The 17,259-nt window shown below is 30.9% G+C and overlaps 1 protein-coding gene across 3 annotated transcripts; it reads left to right on the top strand.

Annotated features, from left to right (window-relative positions):
- Nucleotides 1–388: 388 nt before the first annotated feature.
- LOC129290919 (hydroquinone glucosyltransferase-like) lies at nt 389–5,841 on the top strand. 3 transcript variants are annotated; one of them, XM_054927985.1, is made up of 3 exons: nt 389–1,137; nt 2,280–3,005; nt 4,711–5,841. In XM_054927985.1, exons 1-3 carry the CDS (start codon nt 495–497, stop codon nt 4,866–4,868), a joined length of 1,527 nt encoding a protein of 508 aa, XP_054783960.1. In that variant the 5' UTR covers nt 389–494; the 3' UTR covers nt 4,869–5,841. The 3 variants fall into 3 exon arrangements, with proteins under 3 accessions (XP_054783960.1, XP_054783959.1, XP_054783961.1); XM_054927984.1 differs by having other exon boundaries at nt 2,280–3,041; XM_054927986.1 differs by lacking the exon at nt 4,711–5,841 and adding an exon at nt 4,332–4,363 and having other exon boundaries at nt 392–1,137; nt 2,280–3,041.
- The last annotated feature ends 11,418 nt before the right edge of the window (nt 5,842–17,259 follow it).

Below are 17,259 nucleotides of genomic sequence, written 5' to 3'. Positions count from 1 at the left end.
TAAAAAATAAAAAATAAGTGTTTTTTATTTTTTCTTATTTTTAGAATAATAATTTTAAAACACTGAAAAGTTATTTTCATTTTTCTATTTTTTAAAATAATATTTTATTTTTTATTTTTTAAAACATTTTTTACAAACACATTATTAAATAAATTTTTTATTTTTTATTTTAACGAACAGAAAATTGTTTTTAAAATTTATTGCCAAATAGTCCTAAATTTCTTTTTTCCACACAAAAAAGAAAAAGAATAACTCAAAAAACACGTTTAAAAGGCAATAAAAGTCTGTCGTGTTAGATTATAACATGTGATCCAATTACGGATTTCCTCGTGTACTCACAGAAATTACAGGTCTCTCATCTCTCTCATGTGTTTGAATATAAAATGACGTTCCTACGTCAATAATTCTTCCATACTCGTAAGAAGCTTTGAATTATTAAACCAAACCTGAGAGCATTCTTCGGTCTCTGACTTCTTCTTCTTCTTCTTCTGGTCATGGAAGCCATAACTGAGATTGCCGTCGTCACCGTCCCTGCGTATAGCCATCAAGCTTCCATTCTTGAGTTCTGCAAGCGACTCGTTCTTCTCCAAAACCACGGCCATCACTTCCATGTCACGTGCTTCATCCCAACTCTTGGATCACCTCCTAGTGCCTCCATATCTCTTGTTCGGTCCCTTCCTTCTTCTTCCATAACCTGTACTTTTCTTCCTCCTGTAAACCTCCATGACCAACCTAAGGATCTTCCCATGGAAGTTCAGCTTCATCTCGCCATAACTCGGTCTATGCCACTCGTTCACGATGCCTTAAAGTCCCTAGTCGGACGCTCGAGCTCGGGCTTGGCCGCTATGGTGGCTGAACCTTTATCCATCGAAGCATTAGAGATAGCCAAGGAGCTTAACATCACTTCATATCTTTACTTCCCATGTTCTGCTATGTTACTTTCACTCTGCTTTTATTCTGCGAAGCTGAATCAGAAGGTTTCTTGTGGTGATCAGTTCAGAGACTTACCAGAACCCATTCAGATTCCAGGTTGTGTTCCTGTTAGTGGGAAAGATCTCCCAGACAATCATCAAGATCGATCAAGTTTGGCTTACGAGCAATTTCTCCAACGTTGTCAATTATATCATCTTGCTCAAGGTAATTAAATGAATTGTTGTTGTATAGCACCTGATAAACAAGAAATAACCAGATATCACATAAAATTGTTCGAGATTAAAAGCTGGGTTGGTCCCTGTTTTCTGCTAAGATATGGGTAAATTATATTCCATTCTTCTTGTTCTTTGGGTGATGATTCACACTCACAAGCGTCAAATGTTATTACTAGGTAAACTAAACTGGGAATAAAATAAAATATTTTAGGTATTGATAAATTTAAATTTTAAATCTCACATTTTAAATCCATGTATTTAAAATTCTTTGTTTATAGATAGTTTAAATAACAAAGATAATTGTTATTAGGAGTGCATATGAAGATTTGAAATAATAAGGATTTAGAAATTATTTTAAATTTTGAAGGAATGAAGATAAACATTGAATTTGGATTTTGATAAATTCAAATATAAATTTTTAAGTGCCTGAACAGGGAATTTGATCCAAATTTAAATTCAAATTTAAATCAACATGTGTGGGTGCACCAAACACAGCATTATATCACTAACATTCACGCATTTGTTTATGCATTGGAAAGGAAAATAACACCAAAAAAAAATGTTACATTGTTTTCTTTTTTATATGTTCATTATCTCCCTTCCTTTTGTATTCGAAATTCACTTTTGCTAACATAAAATACTCTGCAAATTATACAAGTCATTTGAAGATATAGACAACAGCTCAGCACCATGCTTTAGTTAATTATTTATTGTTCGCAAATTAATTTCAACTTATTATACACACATTCACTTTCACTCTAATTTATAATTATTATTTTATTCTTTTTCCATTGCATTTTTTAAAGGGATTTTGTGGTCAATATTTGTGCCCTTTTAATTGATAAGCCCTTAAGAATAGAGTCTCAAGTTTGATTTTGTATAAAGTATGTCTTTTGGAAAGCTACCGTGTTTGGGTTTCACAATATTGGAATCTGACCCGGTAATATAAGATATTAGATCTACCATTACGAAAAAGGTGAAAATAGCATCAGAGATATTATTGCCTTGGACACTAGTTGAAAACAATCAATCAATTAATGGTTCTTTGAGGCCGTTTTTTCAATAAATCGTGAGATTAAGTTGGAAATAAATAGAATTTTTTGAATTTGATGTTAATAATACCTCTTGCAGGTATACTATTGAATAGCTTCGAAGAAATGGAAGCAGGAGCTATAAGAGCCTGGCAGGAACACGAGAAACCAAGAAATGGAGAAACTAGGAGATACCCTTCTGTACATGCAATCGGACCCATCATTAGAACCGGGTCAAGTATCCAAATAAACGGGTCGGGTCAAGAACACTGGGACGATTGTTTAAGATGGTTAGACAAGCAGCCACCAAGTTCAGTTCTGTTTGTTTCTTTTGGAAGTGGTGGGAGACTATCTCAAGCTCAAATCAATGAGCTAGCTTTAGGGTTAGAACTAAGTAACCAGAGATTTCTATGGGTCAACGTGAGATCACCAAGCGACACAGCCAGTGCTAGCTATCTACGTGATAATAATAATAAAAATGAACAAGAAGACCCCCTTCATTTCTTACCATCCGGATTCTTAGAGAGAACAAAAGAACGAGGTTTGGTCATGGCTTGTTGGGCCCCACAAGTTGAAGTGCTAGGTCACAGTTCAACAGGAGCGTTTCTAAGTCACTGTGGTTGGAACTCAATACTAGAGAGTATTGTAGAGGGAGTGCCAATTATAGCTTGGCCACTCTTTGCAGAACAAAGAACTAATGCAGCCATGTTAGCTGATGGACTAAAAGTGGCTACAAGGCCAAGAGTTAGTGACCATGGTGAGATAGTGGAAAAAGAGGAGATTTGTAGGGTTATAAGGTGTATAATGGAGGGTGAAGAAGAAGAAGGTAAAGAAATTAGAAGAAGAATGAAAGAGCTGAAAGGTGATTCCTTTTGTGCTTTAATGGAGAATGGTAGTTCAACAAAGACACTGTCAAATTTGGCACTCAAATGGAGAAATATGTGATTCACATTTGTTAGGTTGTTTAAGTATACATAAATTTCAATCGATGCAAAAAGTTTTATATTAGATAAAGTTGAGCTTAATAATTATTATAAAATAAAAAAGAATGACCTATAAATTTCAGACATGAGGTTTAAGACATGATCTATAAATTTATAGTGTTATTCTACTATAAATTTATGACAAACTTGATTAGAGAGATCTAGGTAGGACCATCCTTTCAGTCTAAAAGATGAAGAGAGAGATACACTTTACATTAATGTTATGTTTAGATACATATGAAATTGGATTTGGGCCAAATGTCTTGTTTGGGCACTTAAAATTTATGAATTTGGATTTACTTGTATGTGTATGAATTTAAAATATATGGATATATGGATTTCAAATTTTAGATTTGGAATGTGAGATTTTAAATTGAAAATTCAAATTTAAATTCACTAATCCAAACACAACATAAGAAAAATCAAAGAAAAATATTTGCTATTGATATCTGCTGCTGCAATGAGCCAACTTTTAGTCAATGAGACTTGGCTTTAGATTTTTTTTTTTTTCATGTGAGTGGTATTCCATGCACCACAAAAATTTGCAGTAGTAAATCTTCAAGTTTGGATTGAAGCATGTACATTAGATATGAAATTGATGTTAAAGAAATATCAAATGCTTATTATCATCTTCTTTTTCAATTATTAGGTTGAATCAATAGATAGATTGTATATGGAATATAGTATTAAAAGAAAGCATGGAACTGCAAGGTCCGTTTCTTAATTAGATCCCATGATTTGAGGGATTATTAGGGTTATGCTATATTATACAGAGAGCACTAAACATTAAAAATTGCAACTTAAATGAGTAGCATAGGTTGGAAAAGTCAAAGATGATGCACATTAAGAAGTCTAGAATGCTCTTAATTAATTTATGAAAACTGGATTACGTATAAAGCCTTTGCACTTGGCAGTTTATATATATATATATATATATTAGTTAATTAATTTATTTTATACACGCGCGTGCGCGCACACATATATTAGTTTATAGTTTATTACTTTTCAGTGACAGCTACACAAACCAACTCTAATGAGTAGAGAAATAATAAGAATATTAATCCATAGGCCTTTCCACGGGCACTACTAGTTGAAATCGCTGTCGATATATGTTGTCGTTTTATTTTTGCTTATGTCGTGCATTGCCTTATTATATTGAAATCTTGCAGGACATGTTCTTAGATGACAGCTGTACTTGAAATTTTCTTGGACTAGCATAGATGTAGAATTTTCAGTAGGTGGTCTAAATCTATTTATTTAATAAGTATTTTAATTATAGCTATTGAATTTTATCAATATTTATAGATTATCAGTGTACATTTCTTTTGATTTGGATTCGGAGGGAGGCCTAAATTCATTCACTCAATTATTATTTCAATTATAACTTTTAAATTTTATTATTAGTTGAAAATTATTAAAATACATTATGTCCTTAAAAATTCAAATTAGAACATTCATTTACATTGTTCCCCTCCAAAAATTTGAAATTTGATGCTCTTTGAGGATCAAATATAACAAAAGTTTTAATGGCCGTTCAATTTGTTGTAGGCAGCAGATGCAGACGCGAACAGCGAGCTTCGAATTGCTTGAGTCGTGCTCGGAAGGACACTGTCCTTAAGAACTATTCCGGTACACCTGGACGGCGGATTGGCAGTTCCTCAGGATTAAACAAGCACTTCCTACGGCAGAGCAAGGGAACAGAATAGCAGAGACTAAAAATAAGAACAGACGAACAGAAGACAGAGGGAGGAGAGGACGAGAATGCTGGCACACTGTTTTGTCCGCATCCATGTCTATTTATAGGCCGAAGAAGGAGACACAAACGTTGGGTTATAATTACCGGTTAATACTTCGGTTATACATACATTAAACAACGAACGTTCATGGATTAATGCTTCAGTTACACACGCCTTAAACAGCAAAAACGTGCACGTCCATTAATCCGAAAACGTTCAGCGTTTATCAATCCGGAGATGTTTGGCAGACAAAACATTAACGCACAGAATTCAGTTTCCAGAAGAGGTTTAATGTCCAAAAACTGCTAAAGCCTCAAGTTCAAATTCAAAACAGCAAAATCAGAGGTTTTTCAGGTAAGCTAAAATAATTATTTATTTAATCAGAAAGTTTGAAAAATAACCCGGCAAGAGGAACCCAGTGCCTCTTGAACTCGCGCACAGGGGGGCGAATCGGTTGATTTCAACTATGATTGCCCTGAGTTGGCCTGTCTCATGTGCGCGAGGCCACTTCTCTTCCAAACTCATTTTACTAGCCCACTTCATTTCTTAATATATATACACTAGGAGATTTCTTCTTTTAGTCAATGTGAGACTTTTGACACACATACAACACAATTAAATCAGACAGTTTTTATTGTGTCACAAGAGACACTCATTGAGTGAGTGAATTTAAATCACTCACCAAATCCAAACATATAAGTACTCCTAACACATATCTCTTTTAAAAGTTTGAGATCAGGTATGTTTGATAAGTATCATATGACAAAATATCTTGCAGATGTTTGATTAAATTGAAGGTTACTGTGCCACATGAGATACTCATTGAATTAGTAGATTTATATCACTCATCCGTACAAATCTCATATAAATATGATGTGCCTTTTTGGATAAGCTCTAATAATTAATTATACCAAGGACAAAACCATTGTTTTGACACAAAAAAAAAAATAAATAAACACCTAAACGCTTGTGTTTTTAAGAAATCGACTTTGGTTTAGTAACATTGTTCTAGCATAAGCTCATGGGTGTTTTGAATTTCAATTGGGTATAATTGATTATAAAAAAATTAATTAATATGATTGATCTTGAATATAATTGATTGTGTTATGTGGTATATAATTGATTAATAAGATTAATTTTAATTAGAATTGAAAAGAAAAATTGAAAAGCAGAATTTAAAATAAGGAAAATCATGAGTTTGTGAAAAAAAAAATCTAAACACCCATATTATATGTTAAAATCAATTTTGAATCTAAAACTATATAACAACAACAATATATACTCGAGTTATGTAGCGCGTTACTTACAGGTAACGACCTAGCATTAGTACAAAGATGTCTATAATCCATATTCATGTGAGATTCAATAAAGTTTTATGTTGGTTATTAAGGGTCTAACACAAACCTCTTCTTTTACTTGAGCTTGAGGCTGGCTGTATAACATAGGTGGAGTTGAATCCAAAATCATTTTTTCCAAAAAAAATATCCAAGCATCCAAATCCATGGTTTTCTTGCAAATATTCAAACATATTTTATAATGTCAAAATCAATTATGAACCAAAAAATATGACTTATAAAATAATTTATATGATTTTTTGACAAACTTTTAGAAGCATATAATTGAATTTTTTTTTTGAAAAGCAAGTAATAGTACTTCTTCTGTTTCTATATATAAGAAAAAAAACTATATTACACAGTTTAAAAAAATTAGTTAATCATAATAATTATGTCTGAAAACAAAGAACTTGGACTAAAATATCTATGTTCATCAACATAAGTATACATTAATTATTTAATTATTTCTTGTTAATGTAAATTATGAGGGGTGATTTAGGAATATAATAAATGCTTATTGAAATATGCAATTTTTGCTCATGTAAAAGAATAAGTAAAAATGATAATTTCTCTCATAAATAGAAACAGAGAAGTACCTTATGAGATAATCGTAGTTTTAAGTTAATAATTAATTTTGACATGTATATGACAGTTAAAAATTTTTTTAAAAAAATTATGGTTTTGAGTTTATAATTAATTTTAGCATGTATACATGATCCCCTTTCAATTTTCAATTCGAAGCATTGAGCCATTATTATCTTGTCAACATTATGAAATTATCAAATATACCCCTGGCGGCACTTTGTGCTCGTGAACTATGAAACTAACCCCTTCTTACTTCACTAAAAAATGCTTCCTCGCGGAGAACAAACAAATTTTGTTTTGGACTCAATGCTTGTATAATTAGCTGCTTTAAATCATTTTAGCTCTATTTGAAAGCATTACGTACTTCCATTATTCTTGGAGCTCGATATAAGTTAAAAAAAAAAAAACTCATGTTTTCGTATATTAGGTATCTTGGGGATTTTTAAATCTTGTAAAATGTTCCTAGATGACAGCTATACTGGAAATTTTCCTCGACTAGCATATGTGTGTGTGTATATAATATACTCCGTCTATTTCAAATGTAAGGCTTGTTTTAGAAAAATTTCATATTTCAGTATATAAGGTATTTTGCGTATTTTAAAAGAAATGAATGTATTTTTTTTTCAAAATCATTAATATGGTCCATTTAAAGAAAGACAAAGTTAAAAACAAAATAAAATCTTAACTATCTAATTGTATTTCTAGGTAAAAATTCTTTATATTTACAACCGACATACTCTCTCTATTAAAAAAATGAAAGGCATTTTTTTTGAGGGTTTGGATATTCAAGAATGTGAGGTATTTTTAGTGTACTCTTGAGACATAATTAATGTGTTTTAACCAAAATTTTCCTTAATAAATAAATTACTTTCTATTTATTTTAAACTAAAACAATTTATTAAATGGGGGTAAATATGAAAAGATGGTGTTAGTTTGAAAATTACTAACTACTTTATTGTAGGCATGATTTGGTTAAAAATACCTTATATTTTTTGAAAAAATCATAGTGAAGGACCTCTAGAGGAATTTTTTTTGGTCGAGAAGGACCAAATGATTATGAATTCACACTGTAGGATGAAGGGATCAAAATGTAATTAAATTTTAGTGTAAAAAAAATTACTCCTTATTTTTTAAAAAATTCTCCTCACCATCACTGGCCGCTAGAGCTTTAGCGCTCGTCGGAGCTCTGGTGAGAGAGACAGATTATTATTATTATTATTATTATTATTATTATTATTATTATTATTTTAAGGTGGTCAAGATGCGTGGGGTTTGAACCCACATTCTCTTTGCCACTAAAAGGATAGTTAGCCACTAGGCTAACAATTTCTTTTAATTATATAATTTAAATCTTTATATATATATATATATATATATTTTTTTTTCACTTTTCATGCCAATATTTACTAAGAGGCCAATGGTTACTTGTCATTTTATAAATGACTACTTGTTAAACTAATAATGAGACTTGTTAAAAAAAATTAATATGCATTGATTTTTATAAATGTTTAATTGTTTTTATTACTAAGAATGACAAGTCCCCATTAGCAATTTAACAAGTATTCGTTTGTAAAATGAGAAGTTTCGTTACTAGCTTTGAAAATTTCTTTTCATAATTTGATAAATACATTTTAGTAAAATAATAAGTTCATAGAAGCTCTTGACATGTAAGCTTTTGGTAATAAAAACAAGTAAATATTTAAAAAAAATCACTTCATATTTGACAAGTCCCTATTGATAATTTAACAAGTAATCATTTGCGAAATGACAAGTCCCGTTATTAGTTTTGAAAATTTTTCTCCATAATTTGACAAGTAAATTTTAGCAAAATAACAAGCTCATTTAAGCTTTTTATAACATCCCAGATTTTAATTCTTAGTTAATTAGAAAGATAATTAGGTTTAATTTATTAAATGGAGTTAGAGGATGGCTAAGGAGTGCTAAGATAATGTGATGTATAATTACAGAGAGCTAATGGATATTTTGGATTGCGATTTCACCTGAACATTAAAAAGTGAGAAAAATAAAGGAAAATGGCTTTGTGCTACACGCTACGACACATGCATGGCATGCTATGGTGCACAGGCTAATTAGAACACGAAGATCCCTCTCTATACCATATGCCATGATGCTTAAATGTACCATAGTGCATGGTAAGTTTTTTTTGTAGAAATAAGATGCTAATTGACTTTAAAAAAATAGAGAGAAGAGACAGAGAAAGCGAAGAAAAGAAGAGGACTTTGTTAGGGCTTCAATTCTAAGAAGTTTAAAAGCATTTTGAAACTACTAAACCCTAAAGGTAAGTCTCCTAATTTGTTTTGTTACTTCTCACCCATTTTCTTTAAGTTTTGAGCAAGGGTTTGAAATGTAGAGTTGATTTTTAGTCCATATATGTTATGAGTTTGAACCTATTGAAGCACATAGAGTTAATGGGAGGTTTTTGAGATTTTAAACTTAGAAATTATGGGTTTAGACATTAATAGTGGCTGGGAGCCATTAATGTTCGAAAATGGGTGATAAATGTAGCGTTATGAGGGTTATTGTGATAGTAATGACCCTATATGAATTTGATAATTTTTAATTGGGAGTGATGTAAACTATTAAACCTAATGGGTGAGATTAAATGTGAGAAGTAAAGGCATTGAGTATTTTACTATTGGAAATGTGAGAGTTGAAAATGCATTCTCGATAATATTAATTGAGTTTAGATATGATTAATCTATGATTAATCATCCAAGCACCATATCTAGCTTAGAAAGCAAGCTTGTAAGCATATATTGAGAGGTAAACCTTTGACCTCTTAAAGGTTTAATGTAACCAGGGGGAAACCTATCCTAGATAGTTTTTTGTTAATTGTGTTATAATGTGAAATGGGTTTATTTGTAGGAATAATTGTGATTGTGAATATGCAAGCATGCCATGAACCAGTATATTAAGCTTGTTTGACTTGAAATGTGGAGTTGAATTTAAAGATAATTTCAAACTATAAACATGTGTTAGAATGAAAAGTGTATGCTATGTGAAGTCTTTATAGTATGATGCAATAGCATGTGAATTTTTCATTTGTGGCTGATGAGAATTAGAGATGTGTTATGAAATTGAGAATTCAAGTGGAGAGAGTTTGTGAAATAATAATAATGGTCACTTAGGTAACATAATATTGTAAAACTCAATGTGTGGTTATTGAGTAAATAAAATTACAAAATAAGTGAGCATTGTACATTATATAATCATTTGGCAGGAGCTTACCTAAGAAGAGGAGTAGATAAAACTTATATAGTTTTTATGGCTGTCTTTTGATGCATGAAAGCATAGCCTTATCTTGCTATTTGTCAAGATCTTGCTATTTGTCAAGGGACTATCGCATTATTTGTTGAGAGACTAGAACTTAGCTATCTCTACCTATTTGTCGAAAAGATTAGCTTATGGTATACGACAATATTCAAGAGCAAGGGAAGCCGTGGTTCAAAAGTGAGTGATATGATCTTTGGTCGAGTCACACGTCACAATTGGTAAGCTTAGGTTTTTCAATCACACGAACAAAACCTTAATTGCTATTATAGCCTATGTTTCAGTCATAGGAAATAAAAAGGTTATAAGGAGGAATTAATCATGCATATATATATATATATATATATATGTATCCAACATGTCATATGGTTGTTAAGTTTGTGGCAAGTCGTGACAGTTGAGTGTGCCATTGTCACATGATTGTATATAATGTGGCAATGTGCTTCACTATTGTTGATTGAACTGTTGTCATATGATTGTTTTGTATTGTGGCAACATGTCTTGTGTTGTGAACATGTGAAAAATATAAAAGAGTTAAATTGTGAAATTACAACTTTTATTGCATATAATATCAAATGTTTGGATATTTGACTTCTACTTCTGTGTTTATATTAATTGATATGCAACTGCATAAGGTAGTATACCTTTAGTTACTGAGTAGTGTATTCACCCCTCTCCTTTAATATTTTTACAAGCTCTAGTTCTGGTACAGAAAGGAAAAAAGATCTAAAGGCTTAGGAATTTGGGATTCCTACTATAAAGCCTCTTACTTAGATTTATTTTGTAGAATAGATGCTATCTTGCCAATTAGGATGTATTTTAGTTTGTTTTCACTTGCACTATATTGTTATTAATGAATTTTAGATGTATTTAGGGCTTGAAATATTGTATGTAATTTGTTAAAGAGTTAGTAGGGCTAAAATACTAATGCAAGTACAGTAACTATTATCATATGGTTGAAATTGACAATGATTGAATTATGCAATGCCTTTGTTCAAAAAAAAGGTTAAAAAAAAAGAATCATGCAATGCCAAAACCTTCCCCTTTGTTTTTGGTGAAAAAGGGGTTGATGGGTGAAAATTTAATATTATTGAATATATGTGCATATAATGTATTGTATAGGTAGTCCTAAGTCCATTGAGTGTGTTATGGGTGTTAAGAATAGCTTTTGGCACTTGTGTGGGTTTTGGACACCCTTAAATTATGAAAAGTGTGAAAATTTGTGAAAATATTGTTGGGTTTCCAACTTCCTTATGGGACTTAATTTGAAAGTAAAATACATGCTATTAACTAGTTGATAAAAAGTTTTTTATAAACACCTAGATCACCTTACTTGAATGTTAGATGGAGAAATGGGTACACTGAAAGTTACCCTAGGATTGCTATCAAATGATAGTAAAACTACTATCTGATGCATGCAATATGCCATGACATGTGGCACAAAGAGATATATTACAGCTCTTATGTGTAACATCCTGAAATTTTTAAGACCCGAATTATTTTAAAAGAAAATATCTATAATTAAATTAAAATTAAGAATAATTTGATAAAGGTCTAGAGTTTGAATTCTACTTAATAAAAGTTTGATTTTGTTTTATTTTTAACTATGAAAAAATTATCAAAGTTGACTCAGGCTTTTATGTTATAACAAAAAATGTTGGACCCTTCCTTATAAAACTCATAAATGAAATAGGGCAAAGAATGAGAGAGAGGGCTTGCGTGGGTGCTGTGTTTTTCTTCTCTTCTCTATCACACAAGCTTCAATCTTAACATTAGTGTACCTATTTCATTGTTGCTAGTAGTTCATCTCATTTCCCTCAACAATTCGCTCGTTTTTGTCATGAAGAGTAGCTGAATTCTTCTCTATTCCTTCACCGATTGGTGGCTATTAGAGATGCGTGCATGCGTGCTTCACCTTTCTCTCTTCTTTCCTTCAATAGCTAGAAATTTAGTTTAAATGTGGGGTAAGCCTAAGTTTTCTTGTTTTAGTCAATGATTTTTTTGTTTCTTCTCCTTATAATTCAAGTAGCAGAATTGAAGTTATTCTCCTCTCCTTTGGTGTCATTTGTGAGTTGAGGTATGGCTAAAGTTTTTTTTTTAGATTGTTGGTGGAACCTACTTAAAGGTTAAGAAATAAGCCAAGATTTATTTTTTGTATTGTGGGCTCATTATAGTAAAATAGTTAGTAGATTGAGTGTTTAACACTTCTCAGTGTGGGAGGAAACCTGATATATGAAGTATAAGGTTAAGTACCTAAATTAAGCTAGTTTTTACATAAAGAGTAAATTAGGCTAGCTTTGGGAGGGAGTTAGCTTCGACTGCTCAAGATTCACATTAAAAGGGCACAGATGGTTCAATGGATTAGATCATGCCTTGGATTATATTTTGTGCTTGTGGAAATACAAGTGGGTATAAGGTTTATCTACGAGCTAAAAAGTGCCAGGGGGCATTTTGTCGGTCATGAAAGTTCTTACTAGCCTATGTCATGCATTCATGCATTTTAAATGACTAAATTATATGTTATATTTAATCTATTATTCATTTATTTGATTATAAATTATTTTATAATAATAAATATAAATTTCTCCGTTATTGAGACTATTGTGCTTTCACCCCTTTCTTTTCAATATTTTCAGGTCCAAGCGAAGGATCCAATGATGGATGGAGAAAGGAGCAAAGCTAGGGATTGTGTGTGGATTGTAAAGAACTACAACTCCTTTCTTTTAAGCAAATCTATTGTAATGTGTTTAAGTTAGGGTGCCAGTAGAATATACCTATACATATATGTGAATATGTATAGATTATGTGCTTGTGTATGAATTTTTATTGCTTGTAGACTTGTGGTTCAAAAACTTGGTTATGATGTGTGGTTTGATGGATTTATTTGGTAGACTAAGTTTTCACTACAAAAAAATATTTATTTTGATATATATATGAATATATGTGATTCTACAAAAAAATGCAAAGTGATTACATTGTGAATGGTATGCTATGGGCAAACATATACTTTGGAGAGGAAAGAGTAGGTGCGTGGGCCCCATGGGTGTCTTTGAGTCAAGTGAAAATGTTTCGCATGTATATTTATATGAGTATATAGCATTTAGATTAGTTGTAGACCACTCTTGTATGATTTGTGCATTTTAGGGGCTTAAGATTCATTTTGAAAAATGGCACCCGGGTGGTTAAATTTTGATATAAAGGATCTTTTTTATCATTTGAATATTCTATTAAGTACTTCTAGTCCTATTTGATGTGTCTAAAGTGTTTACAGAAATTTGTGACCCGTAGGATGAGATTTAGACAATTTTGAAAATGATTTTTACCAAAAAGTTACACTTTTGCATTCAAGTGTCCAAATTTCAATTTGACCGTTGGATTTTTCCTGAAATTTGAGTCACAAGCAAAAAAATTTATATTCTTCATATGAGTTTTGGAATCACCTTGATTGGATATTGATGGAAAAATGGCACACTCTGAAAGTTGGTCTGGAGGTGCTATCATGAGATCAATTTAATGCTGTCATGACAATAACAGTTGCTGATGTTAGGATATGCACAAGTTTTAATTTGACAGTTGAATATTTTTGAAATTTGGTACACTAGTAGTATTGTTTGAAAGTGGCATATGAGCTCTAGAATTACTTTGATCGGAGGTCAGATAATGAAATGGTGTACTTTAAAAGTTGGTTTGAAGGTGCTATCATCACAACAAAAATGTCCAAATTTGTAACGTGTACAAATTTTAATCCGACTATTGGATCTTTTTGAAATTTAAAACACTATTAGTACTCATCAAAAGAGACGTGTGGGCTTTAAAATTAATTTGATTAGAGTCCAGATGGTGAAATGACACCTCCTAAAAATTTGCCCAGTAGGACTATCATGATGGCAATTAGTTGCCACTGTTTGCCTATTTTGCTTCTGTGCGCTACATATTAATCCTTTAAACTTTTTTAAGAGGTTTTATATGTATATTTGCTATTACATAAATTTTTTAGTGATTTAAGTAGTTTGTTTCTCAAGTTAGTTTTAAAATCAACTTCTTAACCGTGCTTAATTTATTGGTTGTGGTATGCTTTTGTTAACATTCGGGGCAAGTGTTACAATGTGCATATGTCATGGCGTATTGCCCTATTTTACATGTTTTTTTTTTTCAACTGATTTTAAGTCCTTTTACTCCCATGAGGTATTCCATACTTCTGAAACAATATTTTACTCTAAAGTTTATTAAATGATCTTTTAGTAATTTTATACTATGAAAACTTAAGATTCCATTTGCATAAATTTACAAACGTGGTAATCTAACTGGCTTACCCTAATGATTACCTTAAATTTTTTAGTTAATTGTGATTTAATAAGAGAAATATTACACTTTTGGGATGTAAAATTTTAGTAATAAAAACAAGCAAACATTTATAAAAACCACTCCATATTAAATTTATTTAACAAATCCCCATTGCTAATTTAACAAGTAGCCATGGTAAAATAATAAGTCCTATTACTAATGTTGAAAATTTCTCTTGATAATTTGACAGGCAAATTTTAGCAGAATAATAAGTTCATAAAAGCTTTTGATATGTAAGTTTTTAATAATAAAAACAAGTAAATATTTATAAAAATCAATGCATATTACATTTTTTAACAAGTTCGATTAGTAATTTAACAAGTAGCTATTTGTAAAATGACAAGCAACCATTAAGCTTCTAAAATAAGTATTGACATAAAAAGTGAACGGAAAGTTTAAAATATAACAGAACTTTTCATATCACAAATGATTGCCTGTTAAATTATCAATGAGGACTTCTTAAAGAAATTTAATATGAAGTGATTTTTATAAATATTTACTTGTTTTTATTACTAAAATTTTACATGTCAAAAGCTTATATAAAGTTGTTATTTTGCTCAAAATTTATTTGTCAAATTATGAAGAGAAATTTTTAAAGTTAGTAATGAGACTTGTCATTTCATAAATAGTTACTTCTTAAATTATTAATAGGAACTTGTTAAAGAAATTTAATATGGAGTTATTTTTTTAAATGTTTACTTATTTTTATTACTAAGCCAAAAGCTTATATGAACTTATTATTTTACTAAAATTTACTTATCAAATTATCAAGATAAATTTTCAAATTTAGTAAAGGGACTTGTAATTTCACAAATGAGTATTTGTTAAATTGCTAATGGAAACTTGTCATTCCTGATAATAAAAACAAGTGACATTTATAAAAACCAATGCATATTAAATTTTTTAACAAATCCCATTAGTATTTTAACAAGTAGCCATTTTTAAAATGACGACTAACTATTGAGCTTCTAGTAAATATTGGCATGAAAAATGAAAAAAAGTTTATATATATATATATGTGTGTGTGTGTGTGTGTGTGTGTGTGTAAAGATTTTCATTATATATTTGAAAGGAATTGTTAGCCTAATGATTAATTATTCTTTTGGTGGCCAAGAGGATGGGTTCAAAACCCACCTTGGCCACCTTAAAAAAAAGAAAAAAATTATCTTTCTCCCTCGTCAATGGTGCTAAAGCTCCGATAGCTTGTCCGGCGGGGTGGCCTAGCCTGTGACAATGAGGAATTTTTTGAAAAGGGGTAGTTTTGTCTTTTCACAATAAAATTTAATTATATTTGGGTCTCTTAGTCCTACAACTTGAATTCAAAATCATTTGATCCTTCTTGATATATAAAATCCTCGAAAGATCCTTCACCATTGTTCGTGATAAATAACAAATACCAGGCGTGCTAGAAACACTAACTCTCATTGATAACAAAAAGGGTCCCAAGCTCCCTTACCATAATTCACTCAGATGTAAAAAGATACAAGGCTTTGGTAGAATAAGTGTTTGATTTTATTGAAATAAAGAAGTTATAAGTCTAAACTGAAAAATTAATTGATAAACTAAAGGCTAAAAAGTGTAAAAATGTAAGTCTTTGATTAAGTTTTACTGTTTTCTTCTCTATCTTCGTCTTCTATTTATAGTATCAAAATGGTGATAGCCTTTCCCTTATGTTTTACTAAAGAATCAGGGGTCTCGTAAAACTCATGGCATGGTCTTTATTCCATGCTCTCCATTTCGATAATCGGCCTATTTCATCAAGATACTTGGGCGTGAAATCTGTAGATTTCGGCATTACTTAAGATTGTGTCTTTTCATGCCAATGGTCTAATATTTGCAGCTAACGTGATTTTGACATGTTTATTCTATCGTGGCCTCTTACTGAGTTTCAGGACTAGCCCCTTTGTTCTATTGGGCCTGACGTTTTAGTTACTCAGCTCAACTAGCCCTATGACCTATTTGAGTGATGTTTTATATTTTAGCTCAAACAACTGTGATTTTTCCTATATTTTTTAATGAAGGGAGTAGTATTTATCTTTTTGTTTGACTAGCTACATATCTAGTTAATTTTTTTACAAGTTTACATTTCATGGCCGCATGCTGAATGGTTTTATATGCAAACATGAGCTAAAGGACAAAATGGTAATTTATTTGTTAATTTGCCTTTGAAATTATTAAATATTGTGTTGCATCTCAAGGCGAATTTAATTAATGGTGCATTTGAATTAATGAGAATTTGGATTTAGACCAAATTTCTCATTGTGTTATACAAAAATTTATGAAAATTTATTTCTTATTATAATTCCTTTGTAAATTCAAATTTTTTTATACCCTAATTATTTAAAATTCTAGTTACTTCGTTCAAATGTCTTGTTATGCTCGCATTTTTACTATTGATGCTTCTATAACTCTAATATATTTTCTCATCTTCCATTCTTGTCACTTGTCAATTAAAAAATAGAAGTAAACACATCATTCTCAATTTTCTATTTTTTTTTCTGAGTTTTGGAGGAGGAAAACATACCTGAGTTGATGTGCCGGTCTTGTTACTATGTGGGAACAGAGCTATGGTAGAACTCGATTTAGAAACACATCGCAAATGCACAAAGAAAAATAAGAAAGCGAGAGGAGAGAGTTTTGGGATCTGGAGAGGAGAACGCTGAGTGCTCACAAAAGCAACATATTTAGCCCACCCATGCACTCTCATAAAAAGGGAAATTTCCTCATAAAGATTCAGAGCGTATTACACTTATTGGCCTTAACTTCTCTATATTAATTTTGATGAAACCTCATGGGCTTATAATATA

This window comes from Prosopis cineraria, unplaced genomic scaffold (genome assembly GCF_029017545.1).
Source record: "Prosopis cineraria cultivar Desert tree isolate PC_DT_omini unplaced genomic scaffold, ASM2901754v1 PC13, whole genome shotgun sequence".
NCBI classification, from domain to species: Eukaryota; Viridiplantae; Streptophyta; class Magnoliopsida; order Fabales; family Fabaceae; genus Prosopis; species Prosopis cineraria.
The sequence above is the reverse complement of the archived record's forward strand: the minus strand, read 5'-3'. Positions and strand labels throughout refer to the sequence as shown.